General features: G+C 33.5%; 1 protein-coding gene across 1 annotated transcript; it reads left to right on the plus strand.

Moving 5' to 3' along the window:
* Positions 1 to 1,112: 1,112 nt before the first annotated feature.
* LOC127798987 (protein PIN-LIKES 3-like) lies at positions 1,113 to 15,620 on the plus strand. The gene is made up of 12 exons (XM_052332652.1): positions 1,113 to 1,406; positions 1,513 to 1,762; positions 2,570 to 2,747; positions 4,317 to 4,396; positions 4,549 to 4,673; positions 5,123 to 5,244; positions 5,570 to 5,773; positions 13,183 to 13,275; positions 13,945 to 14,045; positions 14,754 to 14,806; positions 14,887 to 15,072; positions 15,199 to 15,620. The coding sequence occupies exons 3-12, from the start codon at positions 2,613 to 2,615 to the stop codon at positions 15,321 to 15,323; spliced, it is 1,224 nt and encodes a 407-aa protein (XP_052188612.1). The 5' UTR covers positions 1,113 to 1,406; positions 1,513 to 1,762; positions 2,570 to 2,612; the 3' UTR covers positions 15,324 to 15,620.
* Positions 15,621 to 20,556: the final 4,936 nt, after the last annotated feature.

Here is a 20,556-nt window from a genome sequence, read left to right on the forward strand (position 1 = left end):
TTAAATATATTTTCAAAACATATCATAACTATTAAAGTCTAAACAACAAGTATAATTAACTTACTACTAATTACTAAAATTCAAACACCAATTAAAGCATAATTAATTAATTATTAATTATTTTTTTAATTTTTATATTATTAGACTAGTAGGGCGATTTGCTTAAAATTTGAAAATATTTTTATAAATCACAAATTGTATGATTTATAAATTTTTAAAATTATTTAAAAAAAAATCACACAAAACAATGGAATGTAATGTAATGTAATCAAGTTTTACAGTTTAACAGCCTATTTGAACACTTTACTTAAACCCATATTAAATTATCCAAACATACTTTATCCCTGACGTAAAGAATGGCATGTCATGACAATACACGAACTTGCTTCTCTCAAGGGTCATACTATTTGTACAAAACCATTTAGATCTGGGTTTACGGGAAGTTGAAAATACTATTTTGTCACTTTATCTCTTATCTCAATGACTATTTTATTATTTTTTTTTCCATTTCTCTCTCTCTCATATCTCTCTCTCTCTCATCTTCTCCCATTTTAGCATCGCCCGCCACCGGTCGCTATCTCACACTCGCCACCTGCATTAGCCCAGCTCGCCTTCGTTGCTCACGGCTCATCAACGCTCGTCGTTGCCTCGCCTGGTCAACGGTCGCTGTCTCGCCTGTTGCCTGGTCGACTGCCACCGCAAGAGGCAAGGCGACTAGGCGATAGGATGCAACTGGCAGCGGTCAACCAAGCAAGAGGTGAGGCATCGACCGTCGGCCAAGTTAGGCAGCGGTGGCGTCGAGGGTGAGGCAGAGACAACAGCGAGATGAAGGTTGTGCGAGACAGTGCTGAAGGGGAGAGAGAGAGAGAGGGGGGGGGGAAAGGAGAGAATAGAAGAAAAACATCATGAATTTATCACAATAAATTCTTAATTTATCACAAAAATATCATTATGTAAACGTGTGTAAGTATTTGTGTACAAATAGCATTATTCATTAGTTATTTGTACCATCACCATCACCATGTAGGCCAACTGCAAGGCAACTGCACCATCGCCATGTAGGCAGGCAGGCTGGATGGCAAACGGCCGTTTCATAACAATGATATGATACTCGAATTTCCCAAACGCGATTTCATTTCACTTCAAACACAAGGTAAAAGCATGTCGGTGATCCAAGTTCTACACAAAATTCTGCAAAATGAATGCTTCTTTTTGCTGGTTGTTCGGACCTCCGAGTTCTCGAATAAATTTCGTATAGAACAGTGTAAATGGATTCGGCGGGGTCGGTTCACGCATAGACAGGACATGCCACCATCGGCGAGTCAAACAGTGATAACGTGTCGTCTATTGACGCAGTACAGATTTCCATAACCGCCGGCGCTGGTTGCTTCCATCTCCTTCCACTTGTACGCTTACTAATTTCTTCTATTTTCCTTTTATTTTTGGGTTTTTTAAAATTGAACCCTCAGTTAGGGCACATCGACCGGCTGATAAATCTGAATCTCGGACCAGTTTATCTGTTTGTATATTTTCCACTTCGCTGCAACTGGAATCTATGGAGTTTTGATTCGGAATCGACTTCCCGCGACGGAAGAGCGCTTTCTCTTTTGGTTGAGAGGGGCTGGGCAGCCGCTTATGTTACTGTGATACTTTGAGGGAATCTGTGTCGAGTTTGGTCTTTCTTTGGCCGGAAAACCTGCAATGTCGAAGCATTGAGCGTGCCGTCCGACGCTTGTGTTCTGCCATTTTAATATCTGAGTTGGTGATTTTCCGTCTTCTTTTGTTTCGTTTCTTTCGTTTTTGTTCTCGTGGTTGTGGTTGGAGGATTTGAACTTCATTGGTTTGTTAACGTCAATTTTTGTTCCCGATATGAAGCTTTGAATGCAATTCATCTTTATTTGTCGAAGGTGAAATGACACAAAAACTATTTGTTTCTGCTTCTATACTTCTAGATTTCTATTATAAGGAATTTTTGTTTATTGTTTTGTTTTTATGATCTTTGGTATGATATCAGTGGAAGATACTTTGGTATGATATTAATTATAACTTATAAGGGCCTTACAAAAGATAATGTCATCGATAGAAATGGCTAGAGAGCTATAATTCATGTAGTGACCTCACAAAGTGGGATGAAGACTCGGTATGTTGTTGTTGTTGTTTTGTTTTCTAATCTTACTTTTGAGGAAAAAAGAAACATATGCCCTTCATCCTAGTAAGTGGGATTCTCATTGTTATTATTAGCCTCAATACACCACACTCATAATGGAAATTGTTTGGTTGTTCCTTCTAACAGGTCTTTTAGGACTAGCAAAAATGATCCATCTTTTTCCACGCTCATCTGTATTTTCGGGTCTTCAACATTGTACAAATCTTGGCAGCATAGAATTTGGATGAATGACATCATTCCTTATTTGATGTTTTGATATGTGAGCTTGTCATCTCTTTGGGGAGCATGGTATAATGTGCTGTCACTATTTCCATGGGCTGTGCTATGAACTCTTTAACATTAGGTGCTAATTTTCCCAATAGGTTGACATCTAGCCTTGCTGATCATGTTCTTTACATGTAGGAGGTGAAGTCCTTTACAGATATATTTGGGACATAATCTCAACATGGCACTTTTGGATCTCTTGGTAGCCGCTTCCATGCCAGTCCTAAAAGTGCTATTGGTGACTGCACTTGGGTTCCTTCTTGCATTAGATCACATCAATGTTTTGGGGGAGGACACAAGGAAGCATATGAATAATGTAAGTGCTTATCCCGTGAATTATGAATCTCTGTTGCATTTGTTCTGTTCCAATCATTTGCTTTACATCACTAGTCATGTCCCAAAAACTTTCCAAGTTTTTTTCTTTCTAATTGTGCAGTATGCACTGGTGGATTCATTCCTCGAGTGAAGTGGCATTTCTAGCCAGATCTGAATTGGGTACTTATATTTATGCAGCTCACTTCATAGACACGTGATCTATGCACCTTGTAAGACAGACCTTTTGCGGCTGCCTTTGTTGAAGGAGTTTACTTAAGCTGTATTAATTTATACTTATGTTTTGACTGAGCAGTCAAAAACCTAAGATGGGAGCTTATAAGGTTTAGCAACAAAAAATATCAGAAATAATGACACAGATGCTGTAAGAAACTGAATAATTCCTCTGTATTAACATATGTACACGATAAGTCCTCTTAGAAGAGAAAAGGAACAACATAGGAAACCTATATCACACAAGAAAGGAAATATACATATGTACACATTTAGGAAAGTTTCCTAAGTCTGATTTAGGCAAGTATCCTAAAACATATTTGGAAACTTCTAAAACACACATTTTGACCAGAACAATTTTCTTCTTTTGATAAACTTTCGGGAACCAACACTCCCCCTAAAACTGGAGAATGAATGTCTATCATTCCTAGTTTGCATATTAGACCTTTAAATCTCTTGATTGTCAGCCCTTTAGTTAATACATCAGCCACTTGTTCCTTGGATGGAACATAAGGCATACGAAGTAGACCCGCATCAAACTTCTCATTTATGAAGTGCAGGTCTATTTCTATATATTTTGTCCTATCATTCTGAACAGGATTGTGGGCAATACTAATGGCCAATTGATTGTCACAAAACAGTTTAATTGCCCCTTGAATCTTGATCCTCAAGTATTCTAGGATGATCCTTAGCCACAATAACTCACATAGGCCAAGAGCCATTGCTCTAAATTCTGCCTCTGCACTTGATCTTGCCACAATGCGTTGTGGCAGTCTGCCTTTTAGAAACAAGTAAATTTCCTGTTTTTTCTGCAACCAAATTTGAAGTCAACAATTCATGATCCTTCTTAAGTAGCAGCACCAGATGCAAAAACATGAAGTGTTAGGAAAGAAACCAGCATGTAAATTTAAAACAAAATGAAAGCATCTGTTTTGTACTTGAGAATTAGGAAAGAAACCAGCATGTAAATTTAAAACAAAATGAAAGCATCTGTTTTGTACTTGAGAATTTCAATTACAGGACTATATCTCCTATCCAGCTATGCTTAAGACATCTATTTTGCATTAATTTAATTTATGCTGCTGCAATCTGTACGTGTTTGTGTGTCCATATCATGAGTGCAGTAATATGTTCACACGTCTTTGTTCTTTAGGATGCTTCTTACTGCTCCACCTGTCAAAACCCTATAAATGCAATTGTTTCTCTGCTTCCGTCTGTGGAAATGCTACTCACCCTTTCTTTATGGCTTTTAACCAATTGCTCTCTACATAAAGTACTCTTATTCTAAGGACTTGACTGTTCATTGAATCCTAACTGGAGTCCATCATGCTGTTGACAGATTGTTTTTTATGTATTCAATCCAGCACTCGTTGCCAGCAACTTGTCTAGAACAATAACATTTGAAAGCATGACAAAGTTGTCAGATCTCTCTCTCTCTCTCTCTCTCTCTCTCTCGATTGTTTAATCTTCTCTACAATTAGTGTTGAGAAACACTACAAGGTCCCGCACTCTGTGTTGGGTTGAATTTCTTACTTTTCAATAACATTGACCAACTTTAATTGATTGTCTAGGTGGTTCATGCCTCTAAATGTCCTCCTGACATTTATTATTGGCTCAGTCCTTGGTTGGATTGTCCTCCGAATCACAACAGCTCCTGTACATCTCCGAGGTCTAGTACTAGGGTGTTGCGCTGCAGGTAAATATATCAGTATTTTGGCCTTAAGATGCTGAGCCATTTTTGCATGCAAACACCGTTGACTTATAAGCTAATTCCTAGATGCTGATCTTATGTCCAGCTATGTGATAGAATTGATGATTCAAGATAGGCTACAGAATGATTGCAGAGAGCCTACTATTTTTGTGTACCGTTGAATTTATCGCATTGAATCAACTGTTTAATGCTAAAATCAATTCAATATTACTTTTACTACAAGGATCATCTCCAGAAGTTTCTTGCCCTCCAAATAAAGCAAAATTAGTTTGTTCCATAAACATCATCTATCCTTCTGCATGTGAGTTGTGAATTATGCAGTCTTAGGTCCACAAGGAAAATAAGATTGTTTTGAGATGACTAAAATATTAATTCCTTTATTTATTGTGTAAGGATTTGTCAATTACATTTTATTTCATTTTTTGGAAAAACAGGAAACATGGGAAACATGCTTCTCATTATAATTCCAGCAGTTTGTAAGGAGAAAGGAAGTCCTTTTGGAGCCCCAGATAGCTGTCGTCAATATGGACTCGCATATGCTTCACTTTCAATGGCTGTACATTTTCTTGCTTCCTTTTATTTTTTATTTTGTTTTTTTTCTTTAGCATTGTTGCTCAGAAAACTTTCTAAACATGATTACACGGTCTGAAATCTGCTGATATGTGAATGCCTATGGGCATAATCTAGCAATAGCATAGTTGTGATATACTAGAAAGAAATAGAGATTCTTGACCAAGAATAATAATAAAAGACAAGATAAGAAACTTTTGAATTACATAAAGACATTTATTTATGGCCAGCATATTACATCCATTCCTGCATAACTTTGTCGCTATGCATCATGACAGCAAATGACTTACAGCATTTTCTTTTTGCTTCAGGTAGGAGCTGTTTGTTTGTGGTCTTATGTGTATAATATTGTGCGCATATCTTCAAGTAACAGGTCAAAGGAAGTTGAAATAAATGATTCTTCAGTCAGGAAGTCTTCGAGAGAAACCTCAATATCACAAAAACAGATTTGTGAGGCGCCATTTTTTACTTTGGGAGATCAGTTGCCCTACACAAGATATGAGGGGAAAGCTCAGGTTGTTTCCTGCTTTATGTTTTTTACCTTCAATACTAGCATAATGAGGAAAGTTTCCTAAATGATAACTTAAAGATTCTTAAATGTTAAACGGGGTATTCTAATCACCCTGATGCAAAAGAAGGGACAAGAATGAGGGCATTCACAATTTTCATTATAGTATTTCAATATATAATATATTTTGGTGGATATTAACAAATTTCTTGTGATACATCTTGTTATTTTATGAAGTTTCTGAACGAAAGGCAAGACTCTTAAGATACTACTGTTGGAACATCTTTGATGCATTGGCTACTTTGGGGACAAGTCTCCACTTTGGAGTTCTCTAGTTATTCTCTCAAATTTCATGATATAAGATCCTACCATTTTTCATGCCGGCTATTGGTTACTTACCACAGCCCTACTCCTTCATCTAGGCTTGGGACTCATTGTGAATAGGAGGAATACCTTTAGCGTAAGAAGTATTGAGGGGGATTATTGAGTCCATCTTTAAAGTTATATTCTTTATCACTATTTAAACATTTTTCAATTAGTGTCAAATGTAAAGGGGACATTTGTGATTTGGCATTAGAACTAATACAACAACATAGGAAGCCTTAATCCCACTAGGTGGGGTTGGCTATGGCATTAGAACTAATAATTTATTATTTTTGCCTTCAGTCAAGGGTTGTCATGAATTCATCTTGCCTACTTTAATTGTTGGATTTTTCTTTTACAAGCTTAACCAATCAAGCCTTAATATATAACCAGTTGGTATCAACTGCTCATATTCATTTTCTCAAGTTCTCCTATGAAAGACATCCTGGCTAAATTGAGGCAAACATATCGTTCCACAAACTTTTTTAACTCAATCCTCTCTTGTCTACCTGTTATTATTCTATTGGCATCATCAATCTGCACTAAACCACTTTTTCACTTTTCTTGGTAGTTTTTCACTTGCCATACCAATTAGTTCGGGTACACATGGGTATACCATCTCTAACAACTTTCTTTTATGCACCATTGGTGCCATGACTAATCTCCTAATATATTGGCATTCAATTTATTTCCCTTGTAAAACCAGTGCTTCATCTTAATAACTTTATACTTTCAATTTTTCTCCTTAAATTTGTCATTCTATTAGAGTTCGCTTTATTTTCTTGTGGGAATTGTATTCTTTTGTCTACAACAATTTTGCTAATAGTTAAGATGTATGGATTAAGTCTATTATGTAGGAAGGATGCTCCCTCTAGTAGGACACCATGCACTAAACGAGGAACTTATAGGGATCATTTATGTATGCATTTGATTAACATTTCAATTGTTAATTAATTTATGACCATTGTTGCCCAGAAAAATACCCAAGAGGGGGGTGAATTGAGTTTTACAAAAACATAAGATTTTAATTCTAGTTGAAAACTCTTAAATTGTGATCTTGATATTTAGTGATTGTAGTTGGAATAATAGCAATAACAACAGTAAACAACCACAAATAACACGGAAATTTTTATAGAGGTTCGGTTTTAAGAGCCTAGTCCTCTCTCTCAAGGCTATACTTGAGGTTTCACTAGGTGAAATATATCACTAGCTTATGATTGGAGCTAGAACCAACATATAATCCCTTGCCTAAATAAGAATCACTAGCTCACTGCTAGCAAATACAAACCCTTCACACAACAAGTGAGTAAAAACACAATTTACAAACAAAGACAAACCAAACAAGTCACCAATTTGAGAATTCCACCAACTAGCACACTTCCAACTCTTGAACTCCCTCACTCTTGTTTGAATGCTCTTCCAATCAGTTCGTTGTCTTTTTTGAGACCCCATGCTTATCCTATATATTTTCTTCTCCAGAAAATTAGTTGTTACAAAGAAAGGTTAATAGCAATTTTGAAATTCAAAAAATCTTCAGGCTTACAAATCAGATAACGTTGGGAAAAGGTATAAGGAGACCACCTGAGATTAGAATTAAACATAAACTTTTTAAGGCAAAAAGTTCATAGGAGTGAGAGACAAGAAGATAAGGAAATCAACAGAATATGAAAGAGAGACAGATCTGAAGTCAAACTACCTTTTCTCTTCAAAAATGATTTTACTTTTTGTATGAGGTTTTGAAATAGGAAAGGTAAACTTATCAAATTATGATTTTAAAGGAGAAGATGAGAATAACATCTATTTGATTTTATTTTTGAACATGCAATAAAAAATTTAAGAGACGTAGTCTATCTATGATGTTCGTTGGACTTTGGTCAAATGAAGTTCCCACTTTAGTCGACTTAAGTTGTCCAAAAACTTTCTGCACAACTTCAGTTGAAGCTCAATCGACATAAGATTAAAGGTCAAGATTCTAATTAACTTCAGTCAACTTAAGTTCATCTTAAGTCAACTGAATTTATGAAAGATCAGATACCAACTTACTGCCTTACTTCGATCAATTTAAGCTTAACCATCAGTCGACTTAAGTTACTTAGCGATAATTTTCATTTTTTTTCACATTAAGCTAATTGAAAGTCTTTATTTTTATCTCAATAAAATAATTTTTGTTATCATCAAAATCATATTATCCTACCCTTGAACTTAACAATCTCCCCCCTTTTGATGATGACAAAAATTTCATGTTTTTCTTATCTTTACGATAGAACCTTTTTGATTAACTCCCCCTAAGGTTATGCCTTAGAGGAATGAAACTCCCCCTAAATCTATACACTATAAAAATTTGAGATGTTAAAACGAAGTTGATTGATCAATCATGTTATAGAGGTATAAAAGACGTGACAAACATTAGTTAAGGCATTTGAAAACATGAACGCATAAGTTAAAAACATTAAGGTGAAAACATACATCAGTTAAGGCATGTGAATACATAAGTCAAAAACATTAAGACGAAAACATAAGGAAAACATTAAGTTATTTCTCCCCCTTTTTGTCATTATCAAAAGAAATTCTACTCATGAGTGGGAGGGGAGGAGGGAAATGTCCCTTAATCACAATGAGTTTGTCCTCAATACGCGCCATGCGATCCTCCATCCGAATCATCTGTGCACTTGTGTCATAAAAGCCTGCCCAGTTTGCAACCTCCAAAGTCTAGATTGCTTTAAGAAGATCTTTCATGGATGGTCTTGAACTAGTAGAGGAAGATGGCTCATCGTGCTTGAGGCTAGTGGCAATCAGGGGCGGATCCAAAGAATAGGTGGGTAGTGGGGTGGGCAGAGGGCAAAGAGTTGGAAAGGGTGGGCAAAGAGCTGCGGTACATATATATATATATATATTAATGTCTAGGCTGAGACTGGCACGGGCTGAAGCCCAAGCCAAACCTCCCCTGGATCCGCCCCTGGCGATAGTTGATGTTAGAGGGTTGTGGATAGGAGTAGGTGGCACAGACGTAGCCCGAGCATACTCAGCCTCTTCATTTGTGGAGTCATCATGGGCCAGAGCAGCACCTTGGGACTCGGGGCATTTTTTCCTAACGCCTTGCAGTTTTATACATTTCATGCGCCATAGAGTCCCCGTGCAGATTTGGTTAGTAGGCTTGAGGGAAACAAAAATTTCATTGTCGAAAGGAACACCAAAGTGTCGAAAAATCCTAGTGAGAATCATACCATACGGAAGAGGAGTTGCTCTTTTGGGGGGAAAAAATGTATATGATGCCCCATGACATAAGGCATGTCAATGGGAAGATGATTCACAATACACCACAGAATTTCAAACTCATAGTATGAGACATGATCAAAAGACCCGCTTTTCGAAAAAAAACAATGATAGATGGTAAAATGTAATAAGCAAGTGAGTATATCAAAATCTTTTCTTGAAGGCATATACTCATGAAAATTGGGATTGTGAGTAAGTGCTCTAATAGCCGTGATAGGTTTAGAATTTGGAATTTTTAGTGACCACGATTGGGATTCGAGAATTTGGATTTGAAAACCATTGTTTTCAGGAATACCAAAAATGTCATGGAAAATGAAAGAACCAAACTCAATATCAACTCCCTTGACCTTAGATTGAATTCTAAAAGGATGGTCAAGGGTGATAAGATTTGCATAGAAGAGACGAACTAGACATGGGTATACTGATTCTTCCAAAGTAAGGATGGGGGTCCACTTACCAAGGTAGTCCATTAGAGGAAAGCCTTCTCGTTGAAGTTCCTCGAACTTGACCTTGTGTCCGTTCAGAACAAGTCTCTTCTCGATATTTGTGAATCTAGTAGCCGCATCGTGATATATGAATAGCGATCAAAGTCTTTGTGAGCCATTGTGGGTCTCTCTAAAGTGGAGCCATGTGGCCTTTTGGCGATAGCTCTTCTTAAACCCATCTAGAGTGATTTTGAAGTAGGTCGGGTTAAGAGGTGAGATTCTAGAGAGGTTTTAGAGGATTTATGAATGAGATTGAGAACTTGCCCCTTTATATAGAGATTGGTTGACTTAGGGTTGCCGCGATCGTGACAACTTTAGTTGACTGAAGTTAATCTTCGATCGACCGAAGATAGACAGAATGTCGAGGTTGAAGTTGATTTAACTTCGATCAACTAATCCTTCAACTTTAGTCGACCTAAGTTTAACAAAATTCAATGTTGAAAGGCGTTGTATCTTCAGTATGAGGTTTTGAAATAAGAAAGATAAACTCATCAAATTATGATTTTAAAGGAGAATATGAGAATAACATCTATCTGATTTTATTTTTGAACATGCAGTAAAAAATGTAAGAGACATAGTCTATTTGTAATGTTCGTTGAACTTTGGTCGACTGAAGTTCCCACTTCAATCGACCTAAGTTGTCTAGAAAATTTAGAGGCCAAGATTCTGATTAACTTCAGTCCACTTAAGATGATCTTAAGTTGAATGAACTTATGCAAGATCAGATACCAACTTACTGCCTTACTTCAATCGATTTAAGTTACTTAGCGATGATTTTCATTTCTTTTTCACATTAAGCTGATTGAAATTCTTTATTTTTATCTCAATAAAATAGTTTTTGTTATCATCAAAATCATATTATCCTACCCTTGGGCTTAACAACCTTTTCTTATGCTTTGCTACTCTCTCTAGGCTTTAAGTTTATGGGGAAAGATTTAAGTTCACAAATTTACTTCTAACCTCTAGTGGGTGGCACCCGTAGTTTAATCTCACAATTTTTTTAAGGGAGATTAAGACTTTATTTCTATGTGTAAGGATCAATCCTAGTTAATCATTATATGATGTAAAACATCCTTTTCCAATGTTTGTAAATCTATTTTTGCTTTGGAGTTTTCCATTCTCATGAAACAAATCTCATATCTATTGGATTTCATATGTCAATACTAAACTGACACCTTGTCGTAATTTAATTATTAGACTGTTATTTGATGCTTCTTTACTACAAATTTTCATATTTCAATTATTTGAGTAACAAAATGTTTTCCAAATTTTGCTAATCACGTATCGTTGGAAATATTTTTACAGCACTATAACATACTAAATTTTTCGACCAATCTGGCACCAATTGACCCATCAAATTATCACTCAAAGTCGGATGAGCTGCCTATTCTAGTTACAGTCGACTAGAGTTGACTCTGGTAAACGATAAGCGATGAAACCATGACCGTTGACAATTGTCACGATTGACAGTTGATGAAGCCAATAACTTCCCTGCTTTGCCATTTGGCAGTTGAGACAACAATCAACTAACTTTGATAGTTATAATACCAAAACCTTCCTAAAACTAACTTTGATAGTTATAATACCAAAACCTTCATGCATTTCTCACAAGCTAAAGCTATTTAATTAAGAACATAAATATTTCCTTATCTCAAGGAAGCTTTGCTTGAGAAATGCTTGCCGTTTTTCTTTCCTCCTCCTTTTCTTCTTTCTCTTCCCTTTCCATCTTTCTTTCTTCTCTTTTTTCCTTCTCTCTTTCTCCTTCCTCCTCCTTTTGGCTGATCTCTCTCTCTCTCTCTCCCTCCTTTTGGTAGGCAAAATAGAGAAATTGTGTACATTCTCCCCTTTTTATGCTAGTCTCCTTTGAGGGGTAGAAAGGTCCTTTATCACATTTTTTTCACCTCCTTTAATTCCATTTATTTATTTGAAATATGTGTGTGTGTCAATATATTTATACCATTGGGAGACAAACCCCATTGTCTTCCCTAACCCTTTCTCAAGCCATACCTTTCTTACATCAACTCAACTAAACCCATCATTCAACTTAATCTTGTCTTCTCCCTTTCATTTCTTCTAAATTTTAAAACCCATTATAAATTAATGAATGTACCTAGGGAGAACCAATATCTCCCCTCTTCTTTCTCCCATTTGGCCAGCCATGCATGCCTAGATTTGATTTTGATTTTTTTTGTTCTCATTTCATTCCCTATTTATTTCACCAACTTCCATCACACTCCATGTTTCTTGTCATAAATGCCATGCTTAGTCATTTCTCTATCAATCAAATCATTTCGTGACACATCTCATCCCATCAATTGTTAGTTCATGATGTCACATCATATTTCACAGGTAAGTTCCTCATGTTGTGTGCCTCACGGTATTTCACCTCGAAAATCATGTTCAACAACACTTCTCTAGAATTTACCAAAGTCTATTATCAATGGACTCATTTCAACATGAGGTTTGTTTCTCTGAAAAATCTTTATTTTGAATTTTGGTTTTAGAGCTGTACTTGGGGTCTCACAATACCAGCCCCCTAATCCGGAAAATGCGTCTTGCTTTACCCAATTTGCATTTTTAGTGTCTATTTACTCTATTTCTATCTTCTCATAATTTCCTCAGTAAATCAAATTAATTATGGGAAATAATTCATAAAAGGATTGGGTGTTATAAGCTGAGTCTCCAAATAGTTGTTCTAACTGTCTTTGAATATTTGTTTTAAGGGTATTAGATATCAAGGTTTAGGTTTCAATATTATTGTTGGGAGAGGGTCTGAGTTTCAAGTGGAAAATTTATGGGATGATTAGGGTGTTAGCCTTGCTAGATCTAAAGGTAGATGAAGCTTGAGGAAAAGAATAGGGACACACACTCTGAAATTTTTACAATATTAAAAAAGGCATATTGGTGACCATATCAAATTTTGTCAGAGGACATTTCTGGAACATTTTCCTAATATCTTGATTTCATATGATTTCTTTATGTCCAATTTATGATGTTGGTCAACCATGTTAATCCTCATTGTTGCATTCATTACCTTTTTCTCTTACCACTTTAAAAATAAACTTAATCACCAACTAATATGATGTTGGTCAACCATTTTTTTTGGTTGGATATCTGTTATTGTGAACTTTGTATTGTATCAAAATATTCATGCTAGACTTCATATTAAGTTTGCTCGTATTTTGTTGTTTTACTCATTTCTCAATCTTATTTTTGGTTTACTTATCTAGTCTTATTGGTGAATTGAATTCAACTTGTACAAGTTCAAGATCTCAGCTATGGAGTTATGTGATAGGTGGCAATTCTAGATAATGCAAAGCAACACTTTGGCATGCTTTTAAGAAAGATGAACTTGAAGAGGTTATTTGCTCCATCAACTACTGGGGCGGTACGATGATTTACGCCTTGTCATTTTCTTTGTTATTATTTCTAGGTTGTTTATGAGTTCAGTCATTGTTTTATCTGTACCAGTTATGGTATAGATAGATCCATAAATTACAGAACTTGTTAGAAGGTCTCCAAAAAGATGGACTGGAATCTGGATAATCCTATGTTCTTCAACTTTATTCCTGGCTGTAGGTAGAAGAGATATAGGAGCAGCTACACACATGAACTTGTTTAGGAGTCTGTGATTCAGGGATCACATCCATCTTTTGCCATTCAACAGAGAAAGAAAGCATGAGACAGCCAAGAGATCAATTTGATATCAGAAGTATGCTAACATGGACAAAAAATCCTCATTTTTCAAAAAAAAAATAAAAAATGGAACTTTGTAACTGGTGTCCATGTCATGTTGTGTCCATATCCCTGCTATTCCTGGTATTTCTATGCACGCCACAATGCAGGTCCTTGCTTCTCATGCCACCACATTATGGTCAAGTGAGTTTGGCAGATCTCACATAATAAAAGGTCTGGTTTGGTTGTTGAAGCATGTGATCTTGTCCTAAGACAGCTCAATCTTTTTTCCCCCCAATTGGAGGTGCAATATATTTGATGCATATAAAGGCATATGATGATACATACATTGCCTAAGTTGCTTGCTTTTGCACTAGTGCAGATTGTTGGTTTCATAGTTGGACTTGTACCTCAGATCCAGAGATCAATGATTGGTGATGAGGCTCCTCTCCGTGTGATCCAAGACTCTGCTTCTTTGCTGGGGTATAAATTCTATCACTAAATTTATCTTACTGCACTTTGCTCTCTGGAATTGGCAATGGATGATCCACGCTCTTCACTCGGTTATTACTCCTGTATGCAATGTGTGAATAGTATAATTAAAGAAATGGAGGACTTATTTAGGTGGGAAGCTATTTAGGAGGTACCTTTAACAACAAAAAGTTATAGTGGAATAGCGTGATCCAGGGATGTGACATGAGTGGACTTTTTAAGTCAGAGATTGTAGCGTTTGTTTGCCCAAGTTTTAGTTGGAAAATGAAAGATTTTGGACCTTTTGACCATACAAAGTTTGTCACAAACACCTACTATTTTTATTTTTGGGGGGGACAGTTCCATTCCTAGAATTTCCAAATCTTCTTCTATGCAAATCTTACCACAACTGAATTTATTTACTGGGATTTGGACAAACCAATCTTGATGATACTGTTTGCACAAAAAGAGATGGAATTGGTAAACATCTAAGGTCTAACCTTTACAAAAAGGTTAATTTCTCTATTGTTAGATGGATCCCTCCCGATTGTCTTGAGGCCCAGAGATACACTTTGCTTGCCTTCTTCTGCCTGGCAACTTCCGTAGAAGAGCAAACAAAATCATGTTATGAAACTTTATTGTAAAAATGTTGACCATTGGACAACTGAACCATTTTTTATGCACCAAAACTTCTGAAAAACTTTTTCCTTGTGACTGCAGAGACGGAGCTATCCCAGCTATCACCTTGATAATGGGAGGGAATCTTCTTAAAGGTAACCGATTAATCCGGTGCTTGCTTTGCATTAAAGGGAAAACGATGCTATCATCGTTGCTTCATTATTTTCCCTGTCAGGTATACAGGGATCAGCAATTCATAAGAGCCTCATTATCGGCATCATTGTTGCTCGCTACATTGCCCTGCCTCTGATTGGAATTGCCATCGTTAAAGCGGCAGTGCATTATGGGTTGGTGCATGGAAATCCATTGTATCAGTTCGTTCTCCTGCTACAATTTGCAGTTCCACCTGCAATGAACATAGGTACAATAAAGTTGATGACCATTCCGGTTGTGCTTCAAATAACAAGGTCATGGAAGGCCCCAATCCAGTTGTCTTTGTGAGCTTAACCACAATATCAGGAATTGATGTTTGCTATTGAATCTGCAGGCACCATAACTCAGTTGTTTGGAGATGGTGAGAGTGAATGTTCTGTTATTCTGCTGTGGACTTACGCTCTGGCTTCCATTTCACTTACCCTTTGGTCTGCCATCTTCATGTGGTTGGTGGCTTGATTTGGCAAAGACAAATCCTCAATCAATATTGGAGCTTTACTGAGTAAATTATCTGAAATGCCAACTCAATTTAGTATCCATTTATGGTAACTGTAAAAGGTTTCTCCTTTTTGTTGTTGCTGATCAGGGACATTCTGGCATTATATACTCCTTTGAAAGCATACTTTAGTCCATTGTTTTACAGTTTGGCAATTTTTCACCCTGACAAGTACTCAAAATCGTGGCTTCATGTATCCAAAACATAGTAGTGTAGTGAGATTAAACTGAGTTTAAACTTTGTAATGGACGAATAAATTAATGACATTATTACGAAAATTTAACAGAAATCGTCAGTTACGCTATAATAGGAATTTTATTACTGTTATCTCACCAATTATCTACACACCAAAAAAAAAAAAAAGTCATTTTGACTTTTGTTTGGAATTGAGAATGATGACTAGTTACTTATTTGATTATGATTTGAAATTATTTTTGATGATATGTTAATTATGCTTTTTTTAATATTTTTTTAATGTAATTTGTTTGATCGAAATTTGTTAATGTTTTTTAAATTGATCATATTTCTAGCTAATTACTTTATGTACTATATTACTTTACATCAGTTTATTATTTTTAATAATTGTATGTAGGTATTTTAAATGATATCATTTGAGATTTTGAATTTAAAATGTGTATATTTTAAATTTTATCATTTAAAATGACATTATTGAAATTTAAGTATTTGAATAATTAATATATATTAGAATTTCAAGTTCAATATTTCTAATACATATGTATATATGTAAATACATTTGTATTACATATAGTTGTTGAAGTTGCATTTATTTCACGTCACCAAGTTATTGGGTTGTTATGTTGTTTATATGTGATTTGGACCAAAAGCGGAGCCACACGAGGCCATAAAAAGTTTTGGTTTTTAAGTATTTAAAAAAATAATAATTTATATTAATAAACTAAACACTCAAATAACTTTTCATAATTTGTCTTTTAAAAGGTATTCATAAGCTTAAACTCCACCATAAACAATACTCAACAAAACCTTAATCATATTTTAATACCATCATTGTAAAGTTTTCTCTATAATCTCTTTATTACTTTAATATTATAAAAATGTGAATATTTTGAATATAATTTTTATAATAGTAATTTGACTGATGTTACTCTTGGCAAGATAATTAGTTTTGATAAGATTTAGAAAGTTTCAATCAACAAGTGTTTAAGAAAGTATAAAGATAGAGATTTAGATGTAAGATATATTAAGAATTAATTAAAATAAATAAGTAAATAAAATTAATTAAGGATCATTTACATCTGTCTAAGCAAGATGCTGAAGACTAACACAGACACAATTGATAGGCTGGCAAAGATGGCAATGAATTAGGAACAAATCCCAATTACTTATTTAAAATTAAAATAAATATAAAAATTAAGATATAAACATAAAAGTCGTTTAAATATTTATTAAAATAAGTATGTAACTGAAAAATCTAAGTTATTTATTAAAAATTAAAATAAATATAAAATTAAGATATAAACATAAAACTTATTTAAAAATTTATCAAAATAAATATGTAAATAGATAAATGAAAAACCTATTACCATCTTTAGCAACAAGCTTAAGATATAAAGGAAGACCGAAAAAACTCAACAAATCAAAACTTGCTTGAAGATGTCAAAATGAACTCATGAAATGTTCTTTGCCAGCGTCGAGAGAATGTTAGTGAGCACATAAAATCAAATCATAAAATATTTTGTAAATAAAAAAAACTAGGACAAAAGCCCAATTAGAAACCAAGATGATTTCCACGTTAAAAAATCGTCTAGAAATCATACATTTTCACATAAAAAATCAAAACGGTTCATTCCAATTTAGTTCAATGAATTTAGTGATTGGTTGGAATATAATATAAGTAAAGATGTTGCATTTTGTTTATACTATTATCTTTTAAAAACAAATAATGGAAAACAAGAAGATATGATTCTTTTGTGAAATAAGGGTTTAGTAATTTTAAAAAGAAAGATAGACTTCAAGTTTATGTTGGAAATGCCAATAGTGCACACAATCAAACTCAAAATAATTGTAAAATCTTAATGAATCAAGAGCAAAATATTTAGATAGTTTTCTTTAGGCAATCAAAACAAATATGGTGTGATTATCAAATTCGTTTGAATGCATCAATTAATTGTGTTTGACTTCTTATACAACAAAGATTAGCCTTTCTTGATCACGACAAGTCTAAATATTCAAATAATCAAGGTAATTTTTTTAAACAATTGCAATTTCTACCTAATCATAATAAGGAGATTAAGGTTGTTACTTTGAAAAATACTCATGAAATTTTCATATTAACATCACATGATATTCAGAAGGATATTGTAAGAGCTCATTATGTGACGTTATCAAAATATGAAAAGTCGTAAATAACAATTGTAAAAAGTTTTAAAATTTTAATATTACTATTATTATCTTATTTTTGAAATTATATTTTTTGTATTTAAGTTCATCCCCACTGAATCAAAATTCTGACTTCGTCCTTAGTTTGAGCACCTTTCTTCTAACAGTTAGCTTTTAGGAATGAGTTTTACACAGGTTCATTTGACACAGTATCAGAGCAGCTTTTTGTTTGTGGTGTTGGGTTTTGACTTTGCCCACATGTATTTGCCCGTTATGCGTGAGAGAGGGTGTTAAAGTTGCATTTGTCTCACATCGTCAAATTAATGGTTTAACTTTTAAGAGTAAGTTATACTCACGTTCATTTAACAATAGTATATAACACATGTATATAATAATATGTGTATACTACATATGTATGCATTTATAAACTTGCATACGTATATGTATCACGCATACGTATGTATACATAATCTATAATATACGTGCTTATACATATATTTATATTTACATGTATAATTAACGTAAATATAATAATAAATAAAGTTCAAGTACGGAAGCACATATGTAATTAACGTAAACTAATAAAAGATACTTTATTATTTTTGTCGCCTTGTCGCTGTCGGCAAGCTAAAACAGGCCTTCCCCTTCTTTTCCTAATAATAATAAGATAAAAGGCCAATCTGTATTAAGCATCTTGTGATTTGATTATTTTCAAAGGGATTCTTCTCAATTTAATTTTAATATCTAAATTGCGTTTTAATAGTATTATTATTTATTGTTTATAATTTGAAATTTATTATTTTGTTATACAATTAATTTAAGATTTACTTTGTGAAAAAGATAGCCCATATAAATATAAATAAATAGACTGGTATTTATCGTGGATCATTATTTAATGCACTATGCATGATGGAGCAAATGTATAACGAAATTGAATCAAATGAGAGATGTTTTGAGTGACGATGGCGTGAGATTTTGACACAATAACGATACAATTATTATTATATTATTTCTAATTTAGTATTTAGCATTCTTTTTTTTTGTAAATTACATAATTCCCCTCCATCTACGTCTAATATAACCCATCATTTTATCACCTTTATACTTAAATTATAAAATTAAATTCATCAGTCTTTTAGGCATGGAATAACTATTTTTGTTAAGAAATTATATTATAGCATTCAACCCTACCTCCCATAAAATGACTATTTTCGTTAAGAGCCTTTTTCTTACCTAAAATTAATGCAAAAAGGAAAGTCCATTTCATGTTGAAATTCGTGTCTTAAGGCATTGTTTGTTTTAATTTGGTATAGTGTTCTTGATATTTATTTTTTTTTATTTTGAGTTTGAGATTAATTGTGAACATAACTCATATTTTTGTTTTTGTATTTTAATATTTTTTTTCGTGTGACCACTTGAATTTTTGTTATTTTAATTATATTTATGTACTTATATTTTTGAATAAATTTAATCCACATATTTTGATTTTTTTTTGTTTGGTAATATAAATTTTTTGTTGTTTCAATTACACTCGTGTACTCGTATTTTTTAATTAATTTAAATATTATATTTTGATGTGTTAAAAAAAAAGGTGAAATGAGTTAATAATTTGGATGAAAATTTTGATTGATTTATCAAGTTATAAATATTATTAGTAATTATATTATTTTATTCTCGCATTCTCTTACTTTTTTCATCAAACCTATTATGATTCTTTGGATATCACCAGACAAAGGAATATCAACCCATTGAAAGAAATTGTAAATACCATATTTTTGTATTTTTTGTAAGATTATAAATCTATTAATAAGAAAACCCTAAATTTACAAAAATAAGGTATAAAAATTTATGGCAATCAAAATCCTAATAGAATATGAGAAAAGTAATACAAACCGAAATTATTACATAATTTTTGCAACCCAACTTTCTCTCGTGGTTTGTCTTAATATATGACACATTCAATTGTGTAGTTGCTCGATAATGACAGGTAATAAGTTAATCTGTTTGATTATTCTCCATTAATGTTAATGGTAGACAAATTCAACTTTAAGTTAGCAGAACTGCTACTTTAATGCTCCAGATAAATAAATGGAGAAGGGAGAGTAAATTAAAAGAAATAGATAGATAGAGACATAGAAAAATAGAGACAAAGTGCTAATTTATACCACTTTACTTTTCTTATACATCAAAATATACGTGTTAAATTAACTCGAAAATGTATCTGCAAGGGTGTAATTGAGATAACAAAAAATTTAAAATGTTATACGATAAAAAGTTCAAAATATGTAAATTAAATTAATTCAAAAATATATATTTAAGAAATATAATTAAAATAATAAAAAATTTAAATGACTATATAAGAAAACCATAAAAGTACATGAAAAAAAATTAGTTTTGGCGTGAATAACACATTTGCTACTTGTTTGGAATCAATTATTATAGAATTGGAATTATAATTCATTAGTTTCAGCAAGTCCATCTTCAGCATTAGATTTCTCATTCTTCCATTTGGAACAAATACACTTAAAAATTAAAACTATAATTGAATTACAATTCTCATATTTAAAACTAATATAGAAATGAAATTAAGTAAATTGAAATTTCTAACAAAAATATTTTATGTCAAAAATTTAAATTTTGACGTGCAAAAAAAACTTCAATAACTCATATTTTGTTTTGTAGCGGCGATATATTGTCGTGCGTTTTTAAGTTTTTCAATCTTGTTAACTTTATTTGTCGTATAATTATCTTTATAGTTATGGAAGATATTATTCAACTAAAATGCAACGATTCTATTTTTAGAAGACTCCACCTCTTTTGGTCTCACCGACGTTTCCA

This window comes from Diospyros lotus, chromosome 4 (genome assembly GCF_014633365.1).
Source record: "Diospyros lotus cultivar Yz01 chromosome 4, ASM1463336v1, whole genome shotgun sequence".
In the NCBI taxonomy this organism is placed as follows: Eukaryota; Viridiplantae; Streptophyta; class Magnoliopsida; order Ericales; family Ebenaceae; genus Diospyros; species Diospyros lotus.

Excerpts from the sequence above, each read along its gene's own strand:
- LOC127798987 (XM_052332652.1), top strand. The coding sequence starts at position 2,613 with ATGGCACTTTTGGATCTCTTGGTAGCCGCTTCCATGCCAGTCCTAAAA. Across the intron at positions 4,397-4,548 it reads TTTGAAAGCATGACAAAGTT|GTGGTTCATGCCTCTAAATG; the intron begins GTCAGATCTCTC and ends TTGATTGTCTAG. Across the intron at positions 14,807-14,886 it reads GGGAGGGAATCTTCTTAAAG|GTATACAGGGATCAGCAATT; the intron begins GTAACCGATTAA and ends TTTCCCTGTCAG.